This window comes from Sturnus vulgaris, chromosome 24 (genome assembly GCF_052056855.1).
Source record: "Sturnus vulgaris isolate bStuVul1 chromosome 24, bStuVul1.hap1, whole genome shotgun sequence".
NCBI classification, from domain to species: Eukaryota; Metazoa; Chordata; class Aves; order Passeriformes; family Sturnidae; genus Sturnus; species Sturnus vulgaris.
Window position 1 is genome coordinate 5,842,520 of NC_142266.1, and position 25,285 is coordinate 5,867,804.

At 57.6% G+C, this 25,285-nt stretch overlaps 3 protein-coding genes across 3 annotated transcripts; 1 reads left to right on the plus strand and 2 right to left on the minus strand.

The window, feature by feature from the left end:
* Window positions 1–7,507: 7,507 nt before the first annotated feature.
* HPCA (hippocalcin) lies at window positions 7,508–9,534 on the plus strand. The gene is made up of 3 exons (XM_014885557.2): window positions 7,508–8,057; window positions 8,601–8,706; window positions 8,941–9,534. The coding sequence occupies exons 1-3, from the start codon at window positions 7,680–7,682 to the stop codon at window positions 9,036–9,038; spliced, it is 582 nt and encodes a 193-aa protein (XP_014741043.1). The 5' UTR covers window positions 7,508–7,679; the 3' UTR covers window positions 9,039–9,534.
* On the minus strand, window positions 9,516–12,159 carry TMEM54 (transmembrane protein 54). The gene is made up of 7 exons (XM_014885604.2): window positions 12,048–12,159; window positions 11,572–11,676; window positions 10,913–11,106; window positions 10,550–10,609; window positions 10,232–10,420; window positions 10,008–10,142; window positions 9,516–9,865 (listed from the first exon to the last, which is right to left on the minus strand). Exons 1-7 carry the CDS (start codon window positions 12,157–12,159, stop codon window positions 9,773–9,775), a joined length of 888 nt encoding a protein of 295 aa, XP_014741090.2. The 3' UTR covers window positions 9,516–9,772.
* A 391-nt stretch (window positions 12,160–12,550) lies between these two features.
* Window positions 12,551–25,229, minus strand: RNF19B (ring finger protein 19B). The gene is made up of 9 exons (XM_014885643.2): window positions 24,616–25,229; window positions 19,008–19,213; window positions 17,309–17,453; window positions 16,743–16,905; window positions 16,205–16,319; window positions 15,600–15,740; window positions 15,231–15,438; window positions 14,122–14,253; window positions 12,551–13,347 (listed from the first exon to the last, which is right to left on the minus strand). Exons 1-9 carry the CDS (start codon window positions 25,173–25,175, stop codon window positions 12,870–12,872), a joined length of 2,148 nt encoding a protein of 715 aa, XP_014741129.2. The 5' UTR covers window positions 25,176–25,229; the 3' UTR covers window positions 12,551–12,869.
* Between the last annotated feature and the right edge of the window lie 56 nt (window positions 25,230–25,285).

Genomic DNA, 25,285 nt, shown 5'->3' on the forward strand with positions numbered 1-25,285 from the left:
CAAATCATGCGACAATGGAGGGGGGGACCTTGCTGTGACCCCAGTGCTGCTCCCCGCCAGCAGTGGGGTGTCCTGGCCCTGTGAGGGGCTGGGCATGGGGTGGGTGGCTTTGGGCACGGGTGGCAAATTCCAGCACCCAGGGACAGCTCTGACTGGGAGCACCGGGCCGTGCTGTGGGTGGGAGGTGGCGGGGCCGGTGAGGGGCTGTGTGTCTGTCCCAGGTATTCACCTGTCTGTCTGTCCCAGGTATTCATCTGCCACCTGTGCTGGGGACTCCCAGGAGCATCAGCGGAGTCCCCACATTTATGGTTTGGTTTATGGACTGATGGTTTTTCTCTGCTCATCTTGAAGAGGGGAGTGACTCAGGTGTGAGGGGCTCTGGCAACCTCTGCCACCGTCCCCTTGCCACCCTCCTTTGTCCATGCACGGCCACAGCGGTGCTTGGGGGGCACAGTGAGAGACCCCCCCCCAGCTGAGGAGTCCCCAGAGATCCTTCCTGGACAAGTGACAGGCACCCAAGGGACAACCACAAAGCCTCTGCCAGAGCCAGGGCACAGCCCTGTCCTTCCCAATCCACACCATTCCTCCTCTCTTTCCTCAGCCTGGTGATGACAATTCCCAGCACGGTGTCCGTGCTGCATCCCAGGGAAATGCCTGTGGTGCCTCCCTTTAATCTCCTGCCTGGCAGAAGATTAAAATTTCATCACTTCGGCACTGGAGAAGGTGCAGGGGAGGAGCAGGAGCCTCGGGATGGAGAGGGGGGTCCAGCCCCTCACTGGAGCTGCCTGCACTGAGTTTGGGGGTCCCCCAAATTCAGCCACATGTGGCTGGGCTGGAAGGAGAAGGATTTGGGCACAGCCCTGCAGGGAGGTGGCTCCAGGCCAGGCTGCTCTTTCCCCTGGGCCTTTCTTTGCCAGAACACGAGGCTGGGCAGGAGACACTGCCGGGCTCAGGCTCCTGATGGTGCTTCCTCCATGGCCTGCACACCTGGAGCAGCATCACAAACCCCGAGTTCTGATACCAGTGACGCCAAAACAGCTTCAGGGAGGCAAAACCGAGGTCCCAGCAGGACGTGCCTCCACACCAGCAGCAGCAGCAGCAACAGCAGCAGCAGCAGCAGCAGCAGCAGCAGCAGCAGCAGCAGCGCTTCCCCGTCTCCACTGAGGGAATTCCAAGTCCCCCAGCAGTGAGATGGAGAGATTGGCACAGAAAACCAAGGATTCCCTGCCTGGCTGGATCCCATCCTGGGCCCACAGGGAGCCGAGGCTGGGCCCCAGCACATGGGACGGGCAATGTTTTGCCCCAGTGGCTCCTGTCAGATGTGACAAGGCTGGTCCCTGTCATCCTGCTGCCTCCCAGACTCCCACTGGAGGGTTTTGGATGTGTCCTGGTATTTTTCCAGAGGCTGAACCCAGCTAACATCACAATTCCTTGGCTTTTTCCTTTCCCTCATTGCAAATAAAAGAGGAACGTTGCTCTTTTCCAACCCCATGACATCTGCCATGCTCAGGGGGTGCCCTGGGATGTCACCACCGCCCCTCCAGGGGCTCGGGTCCCTCCCGGCTGTCCCCGGGGTCCATGGGACAGCCCATGCTGTGCTTGTCCTTTCCCTGTCCCCTCTCCTCTCCCACCAGTGGTTAAAGCTTTTTTGGGGTGTTCTTGTCCCCCTGTTCCCCTCTGGGCTCCCCGTACAGTGCGGAGCCTCCTGCACCTCCCCAGCCCATCGCTATTCAAGTCACACGGCTCCCGTCACGCGTCCCCCGTCTGCCAATTAAGTCACAGCTCTAATTACGCACTCGGGCTCCGCAGACGCTCCTCATCCCTCTCCCGGCACCAGACGGACACCTGGGAGCTGTCCCAGCCCTCACACCCAGCCCGTCCTGTCCCACCTCACCCTCACTGGGCTGGGAGCCCAGCACCGAGCCCACAGCCCCTGCGACACCAAAAAATTGTCCCTAAATCAGTGTTGGGGTGTGCGGGGCTTTCCGTGCAGCCCACGAGGGAAATGAGTGAGTGCAGAGCTGCTCTGGATATCCCCCAGTCCCAGCCCTGAGGGATTCTGGTGGCACAGAAAAGATCTGGGGGGACCCTGCTGCTGCTCCCCGGGTGTAACTGAGCCCCTGGAGCAGCTCGGGCACCCCCATCCCTCACCTGCACACCCCAAACCCTCGGGGGAAGGTTCCCTGCACCCCACGGCAGAGCCCACCCGCGGATCATCACCTGCGTGGGCTCCCCCGAGAGCTTCTCTGGGGTCTTGGTCCCCCCCAAATGCTGGTGCTGGGTGTGGGGTCCTGCCCGGGGGGTGCTGAGGGCGGTGTGGGGTGCAGGGGGTGAAGGATACAGGGAATGGGGGGGATGTGGGGTGTGGAGTGGGCAGGGATGCAAAAAGTGAGGGATACAGGGGTACAGGGGGCTCAGGTAGGGGGGTACAGGAGGTTCAGGGGGTTCAGGGGGTTCAGGAGCTGCAGGGGTGCCGGGAGCGCGGGGAGCCCCCACATCCCGGCGCTGCCGAAAGCCGCTGCTGCCATCTGCTGACACCGCGCCGGGTCCGGCCCCGCGGAGAGCTGGGAGAGGATGGGGGGCACAGCCGGGACCCCCCAACATCCCCCTGGCACCTCCGGGACAGGATCCGCACCCGGCCCCGCGCTCAGGCGCGTCCCGGGGGTTCTGCAGCAGGAAAAAGCCCTGGGGGCAGCCGGGGTTGGCCAGGAGGGGTCCGGGGTCCCCTCACTCGGAGCCCCCCGGCTCGGACACCCCCGGCCAGGCCTCCCCGGCCCCGCTGTCCCGGCTGCCGCATCCCCGAGGGTCCCTCGCTCACCACATGAGATGGGGCGAGAAGCCACGAGAGGGAGCCCGGGGCCCGCGCGTGGCAGTGGCACTGGTGACACTGGTGACACTGGTGGCACTGGTGACACTGGTAATGACGTTTAACCCCTCTGTTCCTTGAAGAGGGCGGGGCGACGAGGGACAAATCTGAGGCCAGACCTCTCTGGGCGTTCTCCCAGCTCCAGACCCCCCCAGTGTGACCCATTCCTGCATGGGATGGCAGTGTCACCATCCACTCCTGGGGATGGCAGTGTCACCATCCACTCCCGGGGTGGCAGTGTCACCATCCATTCCCGGGGATGGCAGTGTCACCATCCACTCCTGGGGATGGCAGTGTCACCATCCATTCCCGGAGTGGCAGTGTCACCATCCACTCCCGGAGTGGCAGTGTCACCATCCATTCCCGGAGTGGCAGTGTCACCATCCATTCCCGGAGTAGCAGTGTCACCATCCATTCCTGGGGATGGCAGTGTCACCATCCACTCCTGGGGTGGCAGTGTCACCTCCGCAGCCCTCAGTCCCCAGGCAGGGGACACGGCAGGGACGAGCTGCAGCCTCCAGCCAACCCTGGGCATGTCCTGACCCCCCAGCAGAGCCCAGCTGGGGTCTCAAACTGGGAGAACTGGGGCAGAGCCTGGCCATGGGCTCAGGGACACGCCTGTGCCCAAACTGCCCCAAAGCCAGCCCCAGGGCGGTGTCACGGCGCTGCTGAGCTCGCGTGTCCGGGTGCCAGCGCCCCACGGGGACCCGCGCGGTGTCCCCAGGAGCCCCGACCTTGAGCTGGCTGGGAAAGGTGAGCGGGACGTGCACGGGGACACGGGGACACACATGGGGACACGGGGACGCGGGATGGAGCCGCTCCGTTATGAAATGTTATGAAACGTCCCCGCATCCCCGCGCTGCTAAGTCAAGATTTAGCGAGAGAGCGGCTCCTGATCCAGATGAGATGGGGCATCACAAAGGGCTTTGTGTTCCAGGAAGCCTATTAGAGGTTTAAATTATACAAATGGGCTTTTTACCAAAGATCCTCATTATCTGCGTATTTGTTTTTTAATCCCCGGCTATTCTCGCAGCCCCTGCCCCACCCTGCTCCGTTTACCTTCCCCGTGTCCTCCGCCGGGCCAGGGGTCAGCGGGGACAGCGGGGAGAGGTCTGTGGGGTTTTGGGGACACCCTGGTTGTGTTCACTGATACATCGAGCCCCCGTTGCTTTGCCCTCTCCCAGTTTGTCCCAGTATCCCTGAAGGTTTTAGGGATGGTGCCTGTTGTGTGCTGAGCACCAAACCTCCCTGGACACAGCCACAGCCATCCTGGACACACCTTCAGTGCCACCTTGGCTGTGTGGGCACCCACGAGGATGCCCTCGTGGGCACTCGGGGCTGATCAGGGCGGTGAGGATGATGCTGGACCCCAAATCACCGAGCTCTGGGTACCCCGAGCATCACGGAGCCCCATCAGCTCGGGGACCACAGCCATCACACACTGCCCGGGACACACAGAGGTGACACTCCGGGAGCCCGTCCTGGGGCACAGGGACACCTCAGTGTCCCCTCCCGGGGTGTCCCTGCAGCCCCACCCCACCCTGCTCTGCCGCAGAGAAGCCTCGGGGGCTTCACGGCTGCCATGGCAACGCAGGAAATTCCCACAGAAATCCCTGCAGGGAGGACGAGAAGGAAAACGAGGAGGAAAACGAGGAGGAACTCCCAGCCAGGCATCACCAGAACCCCACGTCTGTCCCCAGCAGCTTTGGGAAGATGCCACAGCAGTGCCTGTGGCTATTTCAGCATCCTCCTGGCAGCACCACAGGGCCAGCGGGACCCTCCCCGGACCAGCCCTGCCTGCCCTGGCACCCCCGGGGCATCCTGATCCCTGGCAGCGTGAGCTGGAGGGGGCTCCAGCCATAAAACCCCAATATTTTGGGTCGGAGGGGGTGGGTGCCAGGCAGGATGAGCTGGGAGGTGTTTGCCCCCAGTGCCAGGGACCCTGTAAATCACTGGGGGTGTGATGTCCCTGCCCGTGCCCCCCTCCTGGGCATTATCCTCCCTCTCCCTCCTGCAATCCCTTCCAGCGTGGGGATTAGGTGGGTTTAGGGTCGGGTTGGAGTCGGAAATGGGATGCTTTCAAATCAGCCTGCGTCACTTGTGCCTCTGTCACTCATGCCCAGGGGGATTAAAATAGATATGAAGATTATCCGAGGGGAGGTGGCACCCTCACCTTGGGGGCTGCCCCTCTCCCCCAGCCCTGGCACTGCTGCCTGTGGGGTGCTCAAGATTCTTCCCAAAGCACAAACGTCTCCCTTTTCCTCACCTTTTTTCTCATATCCCATCCCACTCCCCTTTCCAAATCTCTTTCTTAAACAGGAGAGAAGAAAACACCCCTGCAGCATCTCCCCTCTCCAGTTCCTGTGTTTCCAGCCCAATCCCATTCCCAAAACCTTCCACTGGGCTTGATACCAGTGCCCAACCTCCTGCCTGGAGCTCAGCAAGGGTTCCCAGGGTTATCAGTGGGAATTTTTCATCCCTGTGGTCCTCAGGGCCTGGGCTACTCCTGTTCTCGACCTCTGTTTGATCAAGAGCTGCCCACCAGTTTTCCAAAACACACCTCCGGATTTTGGATGCTTTGCCAGGACTGGTCCCTGTCTCCTGCCCTGCTTCAGCCTGGAGTTTCAGGCCTGGAGGTGCCAGGTGTCCCTCAGTGGGTGCCCAAAGCCCCTCAGCCTCGCTGATCATGGACTGGTTTGGGTTGGGAGGGACCTTAAACTAACCCAGTGCCACCCCTGCCATGGGCAGAGCCACCTTCTGCTGTCCCAGGCTGCCCCAAGCCCTGTCCAACCTGGCCTTGGACACTTCCAGGGAGGGGACAACGTCAATTTTGTAATGCCCAGGAGATTTTAGGATGAATTATCCCCATGCCGAGTCCTTCCCCCCAGCTCCCCATCCTGGAGCAGCCACCCCAGCACATTCCTGTTCCCCCCAGGCCAGCGGTGGGGCCGTGGATTTAATCACTTGATGCATTTTTGTTTGTGTAATTCCAGGGGGAGTGGCTCTTGCTCCCATCTGCCCCTGCCATCTGCTCCCCACGACCATCCCGGGCTCTGCAAACAGAGGGAGGGACCCTGGAAAGACCCCAAATGGTGCGGGGACCCTGGAGAACCTGCTGGGAACGGCACCTCCTTCTGGAGAGCATCTGTCTGCCCTGGAGTCTTTTCCCAGGGCTCTGAAAGGAACTTTGCTCCTTGCTGGGGTGACCGGGGATGCTTTGCTACCCTCGTCTGAGTCCTGGGGACACGCAACCCAAAATGTCCCTTTCTAGCCCCAAAAAGCCTGGCTTGGCACCTTCTTGGGCCAGTGGAGACAGCGTGTCCCAGTGCTCCCAGTGCTCCCAGTGCTCCCAGTGCTCCCAGTCTTCCCATTCCCCAAGACTTTCCAGTTCTCCCAGTGCTCCCAGTGCCTGGAAACCTCCCAGTGCTCCCAGTGCTACTTCCCAGTGTTCCCAGTATTCCCAGTGCTCCCAGAGCCCCCCCAGCCCTCTCTCCCTCCCCAGACCCTTCTCCGGGGGTACCAGGGGCTGCACCCCGTGCTCTCCTCCCCGGGGGGATGTCCCGGGGTGGGTGGGGGTCCCCGATGCTTTTTTCGGGAGTGCCCGGTAATGCCTCGACCTTCCCTTGGGTTCGTCCCCCGCAATCCCGGGGTGTCCGGTTTGGGGGGAATCCCCTGTAGCCCCCCCCTAGCACGGGAGAGGAGTCCCTGGGGGTGCCCAACCACCCTCTGGGGGGGGGGTCCCTGCAGAGCCCTCTCGGGGTGCTGAGCCCCCCACAGGTTCCCTCCCCGGGCAGTGGGGAGGGGTCACAGACCCCGGGCATTGCGGGTGGGGGTCGTGCCAGCCCCGGGGGGACAAACCTGGGGATCCCTGAGTGGGGCAGGGACACGCAGATCCCTCCTCGGGCTGCTGGAGCCGTGGTAGGGGGTGATGGAGAGGTTCTGGGGGGTCTCATCCCCCTGGAACTGGGGGGTCCTGCCCGACCTGGCTGCTCCTCTTGGGGAGTCCTGTTTGCGCTGAGATCCAAAAAGAATTTCTGGGGAGTTTGGGGATGCCGCGACCTCTCCCTACACTGGATAAGGCAGCTCCAGTGCCCCCACTGCACCCCTGAGCCCCCCCCGAGCCCATCCTCTCCCATGGAGGGGTCACAACACAGCCTGGGGGACACCCCAGGACGGTGGCAGCGGGTCAAGGTCACCACAGAGTGCCCAGGGCGGGGATCTGAGGCGCTGCTCACCCCTTTGTGAGCTCCTGGGGGCTGATCCCTGCTCTGGAACCCGCCGGGCTGAGGGGAAAGAGCCCCGAGCAGGGACCTGCCACCCCCAGCCCTTCCTGGGGCTCCGGTGCCCGCCGGAGGCATCAAATATTAACGGAGCCAGCGGAGGAGCTGAAAATAACCCCGCTCCGAGGGATCTGACCCAGATCCGGCCAGCCCCGAAGCTGGGCTGGACCCAGAACCGCAGGCACCGCAGTGCCGGGGCCGAACCCAGCCCCTCCCCTCCTCCGGGCCGCTCTGCCCCGCTGATCCCACCTATATATCACCTATATATTATGCAAATGAGCTCTAAGGGCTTATTACGCAAACAGGAGGGGGCTGGCGCTGCCTGGAGCTGGGTGGTCCCCGGGGCTGGCCCCGACGGCTCAGAGCGGCCAGCGGGGATGGAGGGAGCAGCATCGGCGTCCGGCCCGGTGTCCGGGGGCTGCCAGGGAGCGCTGCCCCTTCCCTCTCCCCTCCTGTAGCCCAGAGGGACCCCCCGAGCCCGGCCAGACCCCTGCCCCTGCAGCGCTCGTCCCCCCGGGGAGCGTCCCAGCGGAATGGGGAAGCAGAACAGCAAACTCCGCCCGGAGATGCTCCAGGACCTGCGGGAAAACACGGAGTTCTCCGAGCTGGAGCTGCAGGGTTGGTACAAAGGTTTCCTGAAGGATTGTCCCTCGGGCATGCTCAACGTGGAGGAGTTCAAGAAGATTTACGCCAACTTCTTCCCCTACGGAGACGCCTCCAAGTTCGCCGAGCACGTTTTCCGCACCTTCGACACCAACGGCGACGGCACCATCGATTTCAGGGAGTTCATCATCGCCCTGAGCGTCACCTCCAGAGGGAAGCTGGAGCAGAAGCTCATGTGGGCCTTCAGCATGTACGACCTGGATGGAAACGGCTACATCAGCCGGGAGGAGATGCTGGAGATCGTGAAGGTACCGGGCAGCCCCGCCGTGCTCCGGGCTGGCACCGCGGTGGCACCGTGGCTGTCGCCTCCCAGGGTGCGGGTGGGTTGGGGATTTCACCCTGTGCGACCCCCGGGACGGGGTTTTGCAGAGCCAGGGATGAGCTCACTGCTGCCACAGGGATGATTTTATCCTGGAGCATCCCGAGTCCTTCCCTGCCTGGGGATTGTCCCTTTGTCACCCCATCCCGGGACTCTTCCCGTGCTTCCAGGGTGGGCAGTTGTTCCCCAGCGCGCCTGGTGGTGTTGGCAAATGGGCAGGAGACGCTTTCCTTGCCCAAATCCCGACCTGGTGATTCTCAGTGGCATCTCAGTGGCCAAATCCTCCCTGCAGGAGCAGCTCCAGCCCTGCCTGTGCTGGGAGCTGAATCCCCCCGCAGCCTGATCCCATGGGAAGGGCGTTAAACGCCAGCCCCGTTCCCAGGGAAGCAAAGCCCAGAGCTCTGTCCTGTCCCAGGTGGGCAATGCCAGGAGCCCACCCGGCACCCACCCTCACCCCCTCTCCTTCTCCCAGGCCATCTACAAAATGGTCTCGTCTGTGATGAACATGCCTGAAGACGAATCCACTCCGGAGAAAAGGACGGACAAAATCTTCCGACAGATGGATACTAATAACGACGGTAAATGAGAGGAGCCGGAGGGGATTAGGGAAAGGTCTCATGGTTAAATCCTGGGCTCTGAGAAGGAGCCGCACGCACGCTGATTAAATGGTTCATGCCCGCTGGCATGGCCGGAGGGGCTCAGGGTGCTGGGCAGGCACCCCAGGGTGCTCCTCCCGGGTGGGGGGTGTCCATGGGCTGGCTGGGCTGTCTCTGCTGCTGGCAGGTGGCTGAGCCGTGTCCCCTTCCCCGCAGGGAAGCTCTCGCTGGAGGAATTCATCACAGGGGCCAAGAGCGACCCGTCCATCGTGCGCCTGCTGCAGTGTGACCCCAGCGGGGCCATGCAGTTCTGAGCCCCAGGGACCCCCAGAGCTCCCCCCGCCACCCCCGACCCTGCAGATGGCCACTGTCCCCTGCCCGGCCCCTGCTGTCCCCGCTGTGTCCCCACAGCCCCGGCTGGGATGAGAGCTGGAGATATTGGGGTGAGGGGAGCCCAGGGGACAGTCCCCATTCCCGGGGGGCTCCTGCACTGGTTTGACTGGTGGGAGGATGGAGCCAGGGTCTGCCCTGAGTGAGGACAGTCCCCCCCAGCAGCGGGGCTGGGAGCAGGGGGACAGCCCAGCCCGGTGGGACAGGCTGGTGGCCAAGCCACCACTGCATCTCCGGCAGGCGCGGGGACACGGCCCAGGGGACAAAGCTGGGGGTCCCCAGCACCCAGCCCCGCATGAAGACACGAGCAGGGCTGGGCTGGGTCAGCCCCTTCCCCACGGCCACTGCAGGGGGTGGGGCCGCGGGGGGGACCCTGCTTCTGGTCTTTAAAACCTGCAGAATAAAGTTTGTGTCAGTGCAGTCCGTGCTGGGAAAGGGGACACGGAACCCCTGGGGAAAGTTCATCCCTGCAGGGTCTGGATCCAGCCCAGTTTCATTCCTCGCCGCAGCCCCGGGCAACCCAAGGCCATGGGATGGGCTCGTGTTCCAGGGGATGTGTCCACACATCCTGGCAGGCAGCAGAGTCCTCATAGGGCTCCGAAATGGGGAAGGAACGGCCAGGACACATCCACGGGGTCATTTATCCCACAGACCCTGCTCAGAGCCGGGCAATTTCCACACTGTCGAGTCTCAGCAAGCCCAGGCACTGCCCGGCACCGGGGCTCTCCACAGGGGCTGCCTGCAGGGAGACCTGGAAGCCAGAGAGGATGATGAGAATGGGACCAGAGGGGTGGAAGCTTTGGATCCACAAGTCACCCCTGAACCCAGCCGGGTCTGTCCCAGCCCTGCAGGGGAGGGAGGGGTTGGAGCTGAGCCCAGAAATCAGGACTCACCTTCATCCGGAGCATCCCACGGCAGCAGCGGCCGAGGCGGAGGAGCTCGAGGCTGAGCAGGAGGCAGCGGATGCTGAAGAAGATCGCCATGGCCTCGAGCAGGAGGGAGATGGCCCAGAGGGACAGCGTGGAGCTCTGGGAGACGGGGCGAGCATCAGCTCCCTGCACGTCCTGTCCATCCCCGGCACAGCCCCATCCCCATCCCCAGCCCACGGGGAACTCACATAGACGCGGGTGGGATCGAAGGGACACTCGCGGGACACCGGGGCGAGGGCGATGTTGGCGATGGAGCAGGGGGCCAGCAACACCCGGCCCTGGTTGCCCAGGGTCAGCCCGATGGCCACGAGCAGCCCCAGCAGGCAGCACAGGCAGCACACGCTGCTGCAGGCGCTCAGGGCGAGCAGCGCCCATTGCTGCAGGAGGGAGAGAAGAGGCAGAGAGGGGACAAGGGGGTGTCCCCTCCCCAGGATGAGGGAGCTGTGCAGGCTCCCGGGAGGGCTGCAGCCCCCCTGGGTGCTGGGAGAGGGGTTGGGGGTGCTTACGAGGGCAGCAGGGCCGAGGAAACGGGACAGCAGCAGGGCACAGATTCCACAGGAGATGATCTGCGAGGAAGCACAGCGAGGTCAGCGAGGAGCAGCCCCAGGGACACCGATTCCCTTTTCCTGCTGCCATTGTCCCTGGAAGCTCATCCAGGGGGCAGCGCTCCATCTCCCACAGCCTCATTCAACGCTCCCCGGAGTGTTTAATTCCATGGGTTTGTGCTGGAAAAGTTTGTTTGGAGTGGGGAGGGGGAGACAGAACAGTGTCCATCCTGCATCCCATCTCCTTCCCACTCTGCATCCCATCCCTCATCCCAGCCCCTCCCCAGGTCCCCGCCGTGTCCCCAGCCCCACTCCCAGCGGTACCAGCAGCGCAGCAATGACAGAGGCGCTGTTGGTGACACCGTAGTGCAGGGAGGTGACATCGCGGGCAGTGACCACGAAGCGCAGGACGGTGCCGTGCACGAGGGCCCCGGTGATGAAGCTGAGGTGCCCGACGATGAGGAGGATGAGCCCCGTTTTCATCAGCACCTTTCGGTGGCTGCCGGGATCGAGGTGGCCTGAGACGAGGGCAGAGAAGGCACAGGAATGTCCCATCCCAGAGGATGTGCCCCATGCTGGCAGGGGGATGAGGCAGGAGGTGATGTGGAAGACACTGGTAGCCCAAGTATGCAAACCACTGGTCCAGCCAGCTCTCCTGGGACTGGAGCAAAGGTGTGGGGCCAGTGGCCAAGGGGACAGGGGACCTGTGGGGCTCCTCGGAGTGAGGAGGAAGCTGTGGGAGAGCAGCTGTCCCCAAATGGCAGCTCCAGGGCTGGGTTCTGGCACCCAGCACTTCGAGGAGTGACTGTGGGGCTGTTCTCACTCTGGAACCCCCTCACATCACCCAATTCCCCTCCCAACCCCTTCCCCGACCCCATCCCAGTCCCTCAGCTCCTCTCCCTCCCTCCCTGCCTCAGTTTCCCCTGCAGGAGGGCAGAGATGGAGCCCTCCTGTTGTGATCCCCACACCAGAGCCGGACTCACCTCCTTGGCACATCTTCACCGGGCCAGGATCAGCCCAACAGAGCCCCTCGATGCCCCGGGGTCCTGCCCTGCCCTGAGCCCCAGGGCCGTCGGATCCATCGGGGTCTGGGAGGAGGCAGGACCAGGACACCCGAGCCACCCGGAGCCACCCTCCTGCTGCTCCAATTCCTGTCAGACCAGCTCCCCGGGACAAAGGGATAACTCCACCTTCTCCTGCCTGTCCCACCCCTGCCCTCCCCTTGCTGCCAAGCCAGCAGCCGTGTGGTGACATGCCATGCCATGCTGAGCCATGCCCTGCCATGCCAATTCACCATTCCCCACTTCCTCAGCCCCCTCCCCATCCATCCCCACGTCCCCAGCACAGCCCCAAGCCAGGGCAGCAGGCTGGGATCCAGCCAGGCAGGTCCCAGGCACATGAGGGGCTGGGAAGGGGCAGCCCCTGGGGGTTGGACACTGCAGGACCCCAGGGCACTGACCAGCACTGCCAGGTGCCAGGGAGTGACCTGCAGGGACAGGGCAAAGCAAAAGGGTCAGGGAGGGTGGTGTCTCTGCCAAATGGTGACTCAGAGGAGCAGGTTTGGTGGCCATCGCCCTCAGGAAGCTTCCAGGGAAGTTCCAGGGGGTGGGATGGGGACAGGGCCTTGCTGGGGTGGCTGTGGGAGGAGCCCCCAGCCCAGCTCACACCGAGGGGCTGTGGGGTCCAACAGTTTAATCAGAGGGACAACCCTGGTTCCTGGGCACTGTCCCCAATGTCCCCACCTGAGCCACTGCTCTCAGCATCCTCAGCTCCCACACACTCAGAAGTGCTGGAAATTTGCCTTTTCTCCCCATTCTTCTCCTCCTTTCACCTGTACCTAGCCCTGCTGCACAGGAAGAGGGAAAAGAGAGACCTCTCCTCTTCCCAAGCCTTTGGGAACAGCTTCACGTGGGCAAAGGCAGCTGGAAGATTTCCCTGCAGCTTGGGAAAGGATGAGCTGGATTCAGGTCGAATGACAACCAGAATCTTTATTCCAAGAGTCCCTTAGGATGGTTGCAGACATACAGACACACGTACATATTTACACTCTTACACACCTCACAGAGTTTGAACCAATAAATTAAAACAAAAAGAGGGCGGGGGGGGGGGGTTTCCTTTTTTTTTTTTCCTTTGCTTCTTTTTGTTACTTTTTTTTTCTGTCACGTAAGAAACAGCAACTCCCCGAGGCGAGGCTGGGGGAGCCAACTGCAGGATGGCAAACAGAAGCCAACAGGGACAAAACCCTGACCCAGAAGCTGCAGTGACAGGGAATGTGCTCATCTCACACCCTGGCTTCGATGCATTCCAGCTGGACCATCTCATCCAGCCGGCAGCCCTCGGCTTGGGCACAGTGGCTCAGGTGGGCACTTGGGCTCTGGGCACCTCTTGCCCTGGGGGTCTGTGGGCAGCCTGCTGCAGTCTGACAGAGGGGGGACTCGCACTCGTCCGAGGTAATGTCGGGCACGTCGTCTGACTGGCTGTCCGAGCTCTCCAGGTCGCTGCGGATGCTCTCGGGCTGGGCCAGGGTGATGTCCCACGTCTGGCTGGCAATGCAGTCCTTCTGCTCACAGCTTTGGTGTTTGCAAGTCTGCTCCTGCTCGCCCTCCTCCTCCTCCTCCTCTTCCTCCTCCTCCTCTTCCTCGTTCTCTGCCATCTGGGTGTGGACGTGCAGGGAATCCTCGGTGCTGCTGCCGCTGGTCAGTTGGTAGTGACTGGGTTTGGCTTCAATGTCCACCTGGATCTCCATGTTATTGCACTCCCTGCAGGAACAACCACCCTCACGTTACTGGGAGCAGTTACTGGGCTCTACTGGGAGGATCACACCTCCCAAAAACGAGCAAGATGCTGCTCATCACCCCACAACTTGCTGCTCTCCTTGTGATGCCTTTAGTTTTAAGTTTTCCTGTTCTCCTTGGATGTGCTTTTCTGATGTGCTGGGATGATAAAGACAAACCAATCCTATTCCAGTTCAGAACTCAAGGACAGTTTCTCCAAACTTCAGGCCCTAAGCACCAACTACGTGGAAAGGTGGGGGGTGGGTTCATGCAAATGAACCAGAACCTATAAAAGTGTGAGATTTTGTGACCAACCCCCTCCTTTCCTTCCATCTTGGAGCCATCCAGGCACAACTGTGGCACTGATATTGCCGGGCTGTGGCTTTTGTGGGCCTCACAATAAACACCCATTTTATTCTCCTTAATTCTGTGTGCAGCCTCTGTTCCAGCTCCTCAAGGCATCACTTGAGTCCTCCTAACAGAGCCAAGGTCACCCCAGAAGCTGAGCTGGGAAAGCTCCAGAGTCCCCTCAAACTGCCAGAACAGCCCCTGAGGGTGCTGGGCTGCAAATCCCCTCCCCAACCTCCACACCACACATGGAGGTGGCTCCCAAATTGTCCCCAGCCCTCCTCCCGTGCTGGGAGAAGGATCCCTGGTGCAATCCTGGCCATCCCACCACCCACAGCAGCGCTCACAGAGCGTGCATTTCTCCAGGACTCCCTCCACCAACGCTCTGCTCAGCATTCCACGTCCTCCTACCTGTCCTGGGGGTTGTAGGAGCTGATGATGGAACCAGCCATGGCTCTGGTGCTGGCGTTGTCACTGATCGCCCCCAAACTCACCGAGTCTTTGGGGAAAATCTCCTTCTGGACATCTGCCTGGACTTCCAGCCTGCAGGAAAGAGGAGGATTCCTCAGGAGGGCTTCAGACGACCCCCAAGCAGCACCAACACATCCCTGCTCCTCATGGGCAAGCAAGAATCCCTGTGAGCTGGCACAGCTCAACGTGACAGGAGGAGTTTAACCCCAGTGCTTGCTCTCTTTTGGTCTCATTTTTGGCTCCATTTAGGCAAATCCATTCTGTTTTCCATGACGAAGGTAAAGCCGTGTTTACATCCATGACTCACACGATTCCTGTGAAGAGCTGATTTCCATGGATCTCGCACAGAGCCCTGATTACATCCTGGCTGCCACATCAACACGTGGCTCCAATTACCCAGCAAACTGACTCACAGGCAAGTTAGGAGGAAAACTGTGGTGTAACCTCCTGACTTGGAAAACCGTGAACCTGCTTGCAGAACAGGAAGCATCAAAGCCTCTAGGCTGGGATAACAGGGCTGGAATAGCTTTAAGCAGGGCAGGCAGAAGCTCTGTGCTGTTCCAAATTAAGCTGAAGCATCAGCTCTGTGGTCTCAAGGAGCTCAGTAGGGATCTGTCCTCCTTGCAAGAACTAGACTGGCACTGACTCCAGAAACAGAATCATGGAATGGTTTGGGTTGGAAAGGACCTGAAAGATCATTCAGTTCCAACCCCCTGCCACGAGCAGGGACACTTTCCCCTAGAACAGGCTGCTCAGAGCCCCATTCCACCTGGTCTTGGAAAATCTGCAAGGATGGGGACCCCACAACCTCTCTGGGCAATCTGTGCCAGTGTCTCCCCACCCTGGGGTGGCTCTGGGGTTCAGATCATCCCGGGTGATCTCCTAGAACTGGTAATTCTACAACAGACCCAAACACGCACAAAAAATACCACGGCACAACCCCTAGATCCAAGCAGCCTCACTCACACTCCTGGAAAGCTCCCCAAAACAAACCCACTCAACCCACACAGGCCTTGGCAACCTCTCTGCTTTTCCCCCAGTCCAGTTACCTGCTGTACTTGCCCTTGCTCCCCGAGAGGACCCCCCCGCTCAGGGTGCCCCCGGACAGGGCAGCGAAGCTGGCGGTCTCGCTGTAGTTGCCCTGGATGACACTGAGCCCGTCTGTGGGGCTGCCACTGGTGCTCAGCACACTGGTCAGCCCCTCAATGCTGCTCTCTCCAATGCTGGGGTTCTTCAGGGCTCTCCAGGCATCGGCCACTGCGGGGAAGGAGAGCACAGGGGTTGGAATCAGCAGTGGGAGCGCTCGGCTGCGATGTCTCATCTCGGATTTGGGAGACATCAGGACCTCAAATCATTTCATTACAAGAGGCAACAACAAGAGCATTTTGCTTCACCCCCTTCCCATCACCAGTTATTACCTGTGATAGGTCCATCATCTTCATCAAACTCGATTTTCACCCCCTTTCCATTGGCTGTGCTGACGCCACAGCCACCACCCCGGCACAGAGAGATGGGCACGACCCCATAGACGTAGGCCAGCATGATGGGGACCCCAATTCCTGGAGAGGAGGATGAGCTGGGTTAAGAGGAGCTTAAAGATGTGTTGGGCAGACAAAAAAGATTTTTTAGGGACTCTCTCAGTCATGCTTTTGTTGCTTTTAAAGGTCTCAGTTCACAGTTTTGCAGACAAACAGTGGAGGAGCCCTTTGTGCTGAGTGAGGGAACCCCAAGAGCATTGAACCCCCAAAACTTCAGCCACCAAAGCATGACAGGAGACAGCTCTGTGTGACAAGGGACTCCAGGATGGGCTGTGGCACAGCCAACTGGTGCTCCAGACAAGCCCTGTGCTGGCTCTGGGCCAGCTCGAGCACATCAGGATGTGAGACAGAGCATTGTGCCCAAACCCACACACAGCTGCACTCTGCAGATTTCCCTTTGGCCACCCCTATGGCACAGGGCTGGGCTACCCACTTGTCTCAGTGGCTACTGGGCCAGCAGAAGGGACAGGGCTGAGCCCACTTACCAACACTGACAGCAGCAATGACTGGGGAGGCAATGACAGACAAGGTGACCCCACCAGTAATGGCCAAGTTCCTCTTGTGCTTGGAGGTTTTCTTCCCCTCGTACCTGCTGTGGATCTGATGGAAGAAAAAGCACCAGGTGAGCACAGCAGCCACCCAAGGGACATTAAGAAGTGATTTTACAGCCTTGCCAGCTGCATGAACCTCATTTTGAATGCAGATCTTCTCACAGAGCAAAAAGAAAAAGAAGCAATCACAAGTACAGGGCTGATGGGCTCAAAAGGGACCCCCTGGGTGCTCCTGGGTCAAGGCAGAGGCACAAGAGAAATGCAAAATGCATTTGGGAGGACTTAAGCCTGCAGGGCTAGCAGGGCTATCAGCCACCACCTTCCCCTTGCCCACACAAAGCCCGGGAGATAAGAGAAACTTTAGAAGAGAAAATTGAATTTGGGTTCTATGACAAGATCCACCCTTCCTATCAGCTCTAAATTTCTGCTCAGCACAGAGAACACCCCAAACCCTGCTGCCCCCCACACTCACCTTCCTCCCAACATAGACAGGGATGCCAATGACCATGGCAGGAATGGCAATGCCAGCAATGAGGGAAATGCCCACAGGAGCTCCAATCAACGTGCCCAGCTGCCAGAGAATCTTCTTTTTACGACTCCATGGCTTTTTTCCCCAGAATGTACAGCCAGAGGGGCTTCATGAGAGGGAAAAAAAAAATGACATTAGCACTCCAGCAATTCCTATAAGCTCCTGAGAACCCCAAGTTCAACTTGTACATGAATAAAACCCAAAACTTAGGAAGAAGGTAGACAACACAAGTAAGTTTTCTGTCTTTTTTTTTCCCCCCCAAAAAAGGTGAATATCACATTATTTGGTCTATGTTTAATACTCTAAGAGCTCTCAAAAGTAATAGTATCAGGAGCTTTGGTGTGGGAAGAACATCTGAACGCTGTAAAGTGGGAGCAGAGCTCATCTCTTTGGGTCAGAAATTATAAAATTTCTCTGCCTGATTGCTGAAGGAAGAGGGTAAAAGTCCAAGAGGGGCAGTGAACTCCTCCAGGCAGCCTGAGGGAGGCACGTGCTGCTGCCCTGCTCACCTGAGGTAATGCAGGTCTGAGATCTCCTTCATGCAGAGCCAGCAGAACTCGCAGCCACACACGGCACACGTCATGTGGTTGCAGCTGCCATCGTTCATCTTGATGATGTAAGCACTGCAGCGTGGGCACGGCTTGATGTCATCAGCTGAGGGGAGCAAAGAAGGAGTTCAGATGGGATCTCTGCTCTCAGAGTCAGGAATCAACCAGGGCATTCTCAGAACACTTTTGCTGCTCGCACGGGGTGGTGTGTCTTTAGTTTATCTCAGAGAAGATAATTTCGATGTGATAGCCCCCCACCAACAGCAGGCACTGGGAACAAAAGCCACTTTTAAAAGCTTGCTCTAATCTTGAATGGGATGTATTCCACAATTCATGCTTAAACACAGGGAACAAGTCATACCTGCCCAGCACAACGAGCCATTACTGAATTGCTCCACGGAGGTGATTCACGGGCCAAAAACAACACAACAACTGGGAGAACAGGCACTGGAGAAACCCCAAACCTGGCCTTTAGAGGGGAGCAGGGGCTGCAGCCACACACAGCTGCAGAGGCTGCCCAGCCTGCTGCTGGCAGAGCAGGATAAGGGGCTTTTATCCCTTCCTTAATTTAGGCATCATCTGACCGTGGTTATGCAATGGCTGTGCCGTGGTTCGGGGCTCTGCTGGCCCCTGCAAAGCTCAGCAAGATGAAATCCAGCTGTGAGCCCGGCTCACACCTTATAAATCACCAGGCTGGATCCAGCACGGCAGGGTGGGGAGAAACCACTGTCTCAAAAACCTCCCTTCCCATGGCTAAGTGCCCCTCCTGGCAGGAATCTCTTCAACAGGATAGAAAAATTCATACACTGGGTTTTTTCTGCTGGCTAGGGCAGTATCTGTGCTGTCCATTCTCAGGGTTCTCTAAACTGAGACATGCTGGACATCAGCACACCACTAAGCCAGTCCAGAACCACCCACGACAGCTTCACACTGAGTGAATTAATATTTAAACTCCTCACACAGAAGGAGAAACAAGGTATTTTGTTTGGGGGTAGGGCAGGGATTTACAAAACGGCCTCACTGCCCACTTCCAGAGTAAATACAGTTATTTTTAAGGAACACAAACTCAGCAGACACAGCAGCTCCTACCAGGCAGCGGGGGAGTTCTTTGGGTTGGCATTTTTTTTGGTACCTGCCATTAGCAAGACCTAAGAGTGCACAGAGCAGAGCTCCCCACACTCAGCTGGCCATGAATGCTGCTCTTCACGACAGCACCAGGCAACTTTGAAGCTGCAACAGTAAAAAAAGTGACTGCTTGTTCAGGGTTTAGATCAGCAAAAAAGCGAGAACATCCAAGATCAAAAGAGCCACAAGCAGAGCTGGGGCGGATGAGGGGAACTGCTGTGACACAAAAGAACCCAGAACACATCATCACCTACTGATCTGTTTGGTGCTGCTGGAAAGGATCAGATGTGTTCTAACACACAGGAGGAAGGAAAATGACTCTTGAGTTTCACAGCTGCTGGAGACACTCAGGGCTTTGAGGGGAGGAGGTTTGCACAGAGGTGCCTCTTTCTCTGCACACACACACACACAGAGCTGAGCAACTAAAAAAATCAGGGTGTGACTTTTGGGGCTGTCCTGCGCAGGGCAAAGAGTTGGAGCCTCGTGGGTCTCTCCTAGGTTGGGATATTTGATAAAAAAATGGACAAATCCATACCTGGGCCGGACTCCTGTCCGTAGCTGAGGCCTGACGTGTGCTTGGTCCGTACCCGCAGGGTCTGTGCCCGCTGCTGCCGGGCCATGTCACACGTTTGGTTGGGGTGCCAAATCTGCTTGCAGTGGTAGCAGAACTCCGTGTGGCAGCCATCCCTCTCACACGTCAGCTTGGGGCAGCTGGCACAGCCGTAGGCGATCACTGCGTACCTGGGGGAGGAGAAAGCACGGGAATTCAAACACAAAATCACCGAGGGAGGGTCAAACGCCAGCCAAGGGGTTTATGCACAGAAGCACTTGAGCTGCTGGATTTCTTCCCGAGTATCAGTCTCGTTACAAGGTTGGGACAATGGGAAGATGCCAGCAGCTCCCACCCTCGGCAGCAGCCACAGAACGTGATGTTACAAAGCACTTTGGAAGAATTTTTTACCAATCACAAAAGTAAAAACGTATTGACAGTAGTTCTATCCAAGCACTCTAAGTACATGTACCTTTGGTTAAAACAATGCTTGCTTATTTCAAATACAATACCTGCTTGTAAGCCTTAAAATACAATGCACAGAGCTCCATTATTAAGCTTAGACCTTCCTAAAATCTTGCTAGATAGACTTTTCTGCAGCTTAGAGAGTTATTCTAGCCAAGTGTTAATACACAGACCATTGTATTTGTCCTTGCTTTCTGTATCTCATATAACTTTTCTGCTGACAAATCTTATGACTACTGCTTATCTCTAACTGCAATTCTGCTGCCTCTGAGACCTGCTTTTTTGCAGCTTTCCTAAAACCCTCTGATTTTAAGGATTCCCACAAGAGTCCTTTCCTTCAGGCTCAAGAAGGACAGGACACCCAGAGCCACCAGCCCACCTCCCACATCTCATTCCTGACCACTGGTATGGCAGCATCCACACCAGACACATTCCTGTGCTCTGAAATTAAGCACTGCTAATTGGGTTACTCAGGGCAGGGACCTTTCATGCAGGCAGCTTGAGATGCTGAGCTGTTCTCTCCTCAGTGACTGCTGGCAGTTCTCACTGGCAATTCACACAGGCCAGATCTGTCTGGCCCAGTGTGCCCAGCTAACTCCTTGCTGTTTCCTCCCAGGACGGGCTCTGGCTGCTCTTTCCAGGCACACAAATTCCCTCATTTCCTTAGGACAGATCTATGGGTGGATGCTGTGTGGTCCAGAGGAAAGCTGAGCTTGTTTTGGGCACTTCTATCAACTGAATGATTCTAAAAAAGTGGAATCCCAGTTCCATATGTAGTTAAGTCAACAAAGAGAGCTCCTGATGATCTCAGAGCTTCCTTTTCCAAAGAGTGGTGAAGAACAATGCCCTGCCTTTGTAACAAGCAAAAATTGGACTAAAATAATCAACTGTGCAAGACAGAGAGGCCAAGCTCAACCAGCTCACTGTGACACTCCCAGCAGGAAGTGTCCTGTGTGCACAGAAGCCTAAGCAGCATCACCAAGCAGTGCTGCAGAAATCTGACTGACAGCCACTGAGGATGAGGCTCTTTCCATTGGCAGGGGCTGACATGAGCAATTCCACAAGTGCCTTCCCAGTCCTGCAACACCCATATGGCAAAAGGGTATTTTTGTTGCTCATCCTTAGTATTTTTGTTAGTGGTCAGAGAATAATTCCTATTTAAGGTTTCATATTTAGAGCTGGTGTGGCTGGAGTTGTATTTGCCTCTTCTTCTCCGAGACAGCAGTGTGAGAACCACTGAATGTGTCATACCACAATGATTCATATCCCGTGGGAGTTTTGAGCAACTTCATCCTGCCAGGCTACGACAGCATCACCAAAGAAACAACATCTGAGGGCTGGCAGGCACGACTGCAGCTCTACCTGTGCATCCACACACCTGAGCCCAGAATGAGGAGAGAAGGGAAAACCCCATCCCTGCAACTCATGACTGCATGAATTTTTAGGTCCCTTCCAATCTAAATCACTCTGTTCCTATAAGATAATTCTGTGATGCAGATGCCCCAGGGGGTTGGGAGGGATAGATTTGATTCCTGTGTACCTTGTCTAAGGAATATCCCACTAAATTTCCTCACCCTGCCCTTGGCAAAAAAAAAAAAAAAAAAGAAAAGCTTCTGCCCAGCTGTGTTGTGACACTGCTATTTCAAACCATACCAGCAGCCTAGGAGAGCTCAGTGTAATATATTAAGCAACCCCACACTCTAAATTAACTCCTCGCTCAAAACGTTGGGTTTTTTTAAACACTCGAGAAATTAAAATCATCAGCATTTATATTTTATTGCTGGAGCTGAACTGACAAATATCATGCACAAGCCCACAGCTGTGGGGAAAAAAGCTCCAGGACTGTCTAGTGGGGAAAGAAATAACACATCTCCACATCAAGGTCAACTAACTAGAAAATGGGTTTTGAAGTGAAAAGCTGAGGAATTATCATGGAAGGACCTGGATGGACAGTGGCTCTCCCCCTCCACTGACCTCTGACACATGGCTGGTTTAAATGGCCATTTTCAGGCTCAATCCCAGCAGACAAGAAGGGAAACTGAGTTTTCTTCCCTGAGTTTCCCCCCCCCAAAGCAGTGTGAGCGTCTTCCTGAGCCCCCAGGAATTGCTCAGCTCCGCTTCCAGCCCCCTCCTTGGATGGCCACGAGTTTCCTCCATCCCTCCCTCCTCCTGCCCATTCACGGATCTCAGCCCACACAGCTCCGTTCTCTTTAAAGGTTCTGTTTTTCTCCCAAGCTTTTGGGAAGGCTGACAAACACTAGACAGCGATACCACCTGATTGTAGCAAGGGGAAAAAAAAACAAAAAACCAAACCAAACAAACCCCGAAGCTGCAAACACAGAAAATGATTTGTTTTGCAATTGATGGCGCATCAATTGACCAGAGTTTCCATGGCAACACGCACTGGTGTTTGTGTTGTCCTCCTCCTCCTCCTCCTCCTCCTCCTCTCCAGGGCAGCACAGCCAGGCTCTTTCATTTAGGAAACACTGAGGGATGTGAGGAAGGCACAGGATGTTTTTAGGGTCCTGTTACAGAGCCTTGATGCCACCACCTCAGTGGAGGGTGACACCCAGGGCCACTCCCCAGCCCTGCACACCTTGGTGGTGTTGGAAATGAGGAAATCTTTAGTGGTTTTGTTGTAACTTCACCAAGGGGTTTTGCCTTTGCTCAGGGGGAGGGGAATTGAAGTTTCTCTTCAAAAGCCCCGGTGAGGCCTCATGAGCTGACATCAACAGATTGGAAGGAGACAGAAAAAAACCAGAGGAAATAAACAGACATTAACAAATATCACCCCTGGTGAGAGTGGAGACACCTGATCTGGGAAATGATCAATGAGAGAAGCAAAGAATGAGGGCTGAATTAGCATCGAAGGGATCAATAACCAATAGGAGATGGAATCATTGTGTAATTTAGGACCAATGAACATTAATTTCTTTGGGGCTTTTAACGTACAAATATGTGAAAAGTCTGGTAAAAAAACAGGTGGGATGGAAGGATTTTCACTGCACAAACCGGGCACGTGTGGATTAAATGATTTCTGTTGCACATCCTGGCCAGAATAAAGTAATGCCTTGATCCTCTGACACTGAAATGACATTGCTGGAGAGTTTCAGTTCGGGTGACATCGATGGGTGACATTCAGTGCCAAGCCAAACTCTGCCGTGCCCCCAGCCCTACACTCCCGTACTCCAGCACTACTACAGCAGGGGAAAGCCCGCTGTAAATAATTCATACCCTGATTTTACATAAGCACAGCCACACAAGCTCTGCTGGGAAGAATGAATAGGGTGATTAATTCCTCTCCCTGCCGGAGGGCTGATTCCAACAGCCTTTGTTCGAGCTGCTACAGACACACCAGCAGCGCTGGTCCACCAGAGCTGTCTCCAACATCTCCAACAGCCCCGGGCTTGCTTCTTGCTCTTTTGGGCAGCTGGGAGGAGGATGCCAGCATGTCACCTGGTTCATCCTGCTCCCTGACTAACCTGGGAGGAGGTTTTAGCTCAGAGAAAGAGCCGTGTGTGACACCAGCATGCCAGAACCCCCCCGGAGGAAGGGATCAGGCTCAAGCTCTGCTGTCACAGAGGCAACGCCCTCCGTTCTGGTGCTGGCTCCTTCCAACCAGCCAGCCCGGGTGACGTCGCTGTTTGTACACCTTATTCTGGGCACAGATAACATCACAACAGTCAAGGAGCTGAGATTCGGTGAGCAGGAACCGGATTTTCTCCAGCCGGTTAGCAGCAGAGGCATCCCCTCCGTGGCAGCACAACTTGCTTTATGTCCCTGATCTTATCCCCAGCGCTGCTGAAATATCGAGATCTTGCACTTGATTTGGCCTCAGAAAGGAGCAAAGGTGTTGTTTGCTGTTAACTTCACCCTCTGAAGGAAAAAGCCCTTATACAGGATGCTCAAGAGGCCGTGAAATGGGTAACCTGAGCCAGGTTCACTGATTTGCATAGGATGCCTATTACAAGGCTCTGATTAAATCTTCACAGTCCTCCCACCACCTTTTCCATCCCGACTACTAGGTCAGACTTTCCTTTCATGTTCTTGCTACCCAGAATTGCCATCCAAGCTGAGCTGTAGCTCAACTTCACAGCACTTCTCTTAAGTTCCCCGACAAAGCCCTTTTCCAGGCAGCATTGGCTCACACCCAAAACAGAAACCTAACAGAGTTCGTTTACAAGAAAAGGGAAGAGAAAATGAAAGCAACGCGTTCATAACTACACAGTCATCAGGCTTGGCTGGGCTGACTTCTGGACAGACAGACATTTCCTCACTTGGGCAACGGACAGTGAGTCAACATCACTCCTCTCTGATATGTATTCACGTCCTCATTGGGAAAAAGTGAATGGTTATGGTTCCTTCTTCCCCACTACTGGAGGCTGCAGCGTTGTCCCCTTGCATTGTCCCCGGGACTGGCAGCAAAACACACAGCTGGGAAAGTCCACACTTACCATTTGTGCAGAAAAAAAGGTTTCTGTTAAATTAGGGAAGTAATAGCTCTGCTAAAACCCCCTTCAAGTCATATCACTCTTACCCGATCTGTCTGTGTTTTCACAATCCCCAAGGTCAAATCCTGGTGCTCTGGAGAGATAATAGGGATAGATGGAATTTTGGAACCCAAGGCCTATCAGCTGTCCTGAACAGACTCCAGATAACCAAAGAACCCCTGCAGCGAGGGCTCTTCATGGGACACAGCAGGACCAGAAGTGTAGGAGCAGCAGCAGCACCTACTGAGAGTGAGCCACCCCTCCCTGTGCCATCCCACGTGGAGACGGGCAGGACAATGAGTCCCAGGGCCATCCCAGCTGGGATGCCACCCGCAGGACCTGCCGGGGATAGGCAGCAACCCACAGCGGGTTCCACTTCACCCAGTTATCCCAGCACGTGTTGGGGACAGGCAGCATCCCTGCAGGGCGGGGTTCTACCTTCCCCAAGACAACAGACAGATGGGGCAGCACCCTAAGAAGACAGCAGGTTTTTCTTACCAAGCTGTCCCAGCATGGAGAAGACAGTGAGTTCTCCACTCCCAAGGTGTGCCAGGATGGAGAGACCAGCAGCTGCCCGGGCTGTCCCAGGACGGAGTGGCAGCATCCCACCGCCACCCCTTGTCCCTCCCAGCACTCACCCGCAGTCGGGGGCCGGACACCAGCGGCAGTCGGGGTCGGCGGCGAGGCAGCGGCGGAGCATGAACTCCTCGTACTTGGCCACGAGGTGCGGGGAGTCGCGGAGCAGGCGGCGGATGTCGGCGGGGTTGAGGCGCTCGCTGCACTCGGGGCAGCAGATGTTGACGCGGGACTCGGTGATCTCGATGCGCAGGTACTGCCGCAGGCAGGCCCCGCACGACCGGTGCGGGCACGACAGCAGCCGCGGCGCGTTCTCCGCCGGCTGCCGCACCAGGCACAGCGGGCACTCCAGCTCCTCCTCGCCCTCCGGGACCACCGGAGCCTCCTCGGGGGGCGGCGGTGGCGGCGGTGGCGGGGCCGGCGGGGCGGCGGGGGGCGGCGGCGGAGCGGCCGGGGGCGGCTCGGCCTTGGCGCGGCGGCGGCCGCCCGCGGCGGAGGCGGCGGCGGCGGAGAAGACGCTCTGGAAGGAGAGGCGGCGGCGGCGGCCGGGCTTGGGGCACTTGGCGGCGGCCGAGTGGATGGATGAGGAGCGCGGCGACTCGGAGTCCCGCTCGGAGCCCATGGCGGCGAGGTTGTGCTCGGCGGTGTCACAGGCAGCGGGGTCCCAGGTGGAGGCAAGGGATCACTCCGGGGGCTCCGGGCGCCGCGTCCCGCCGGGCGCTGCCTCGGCCG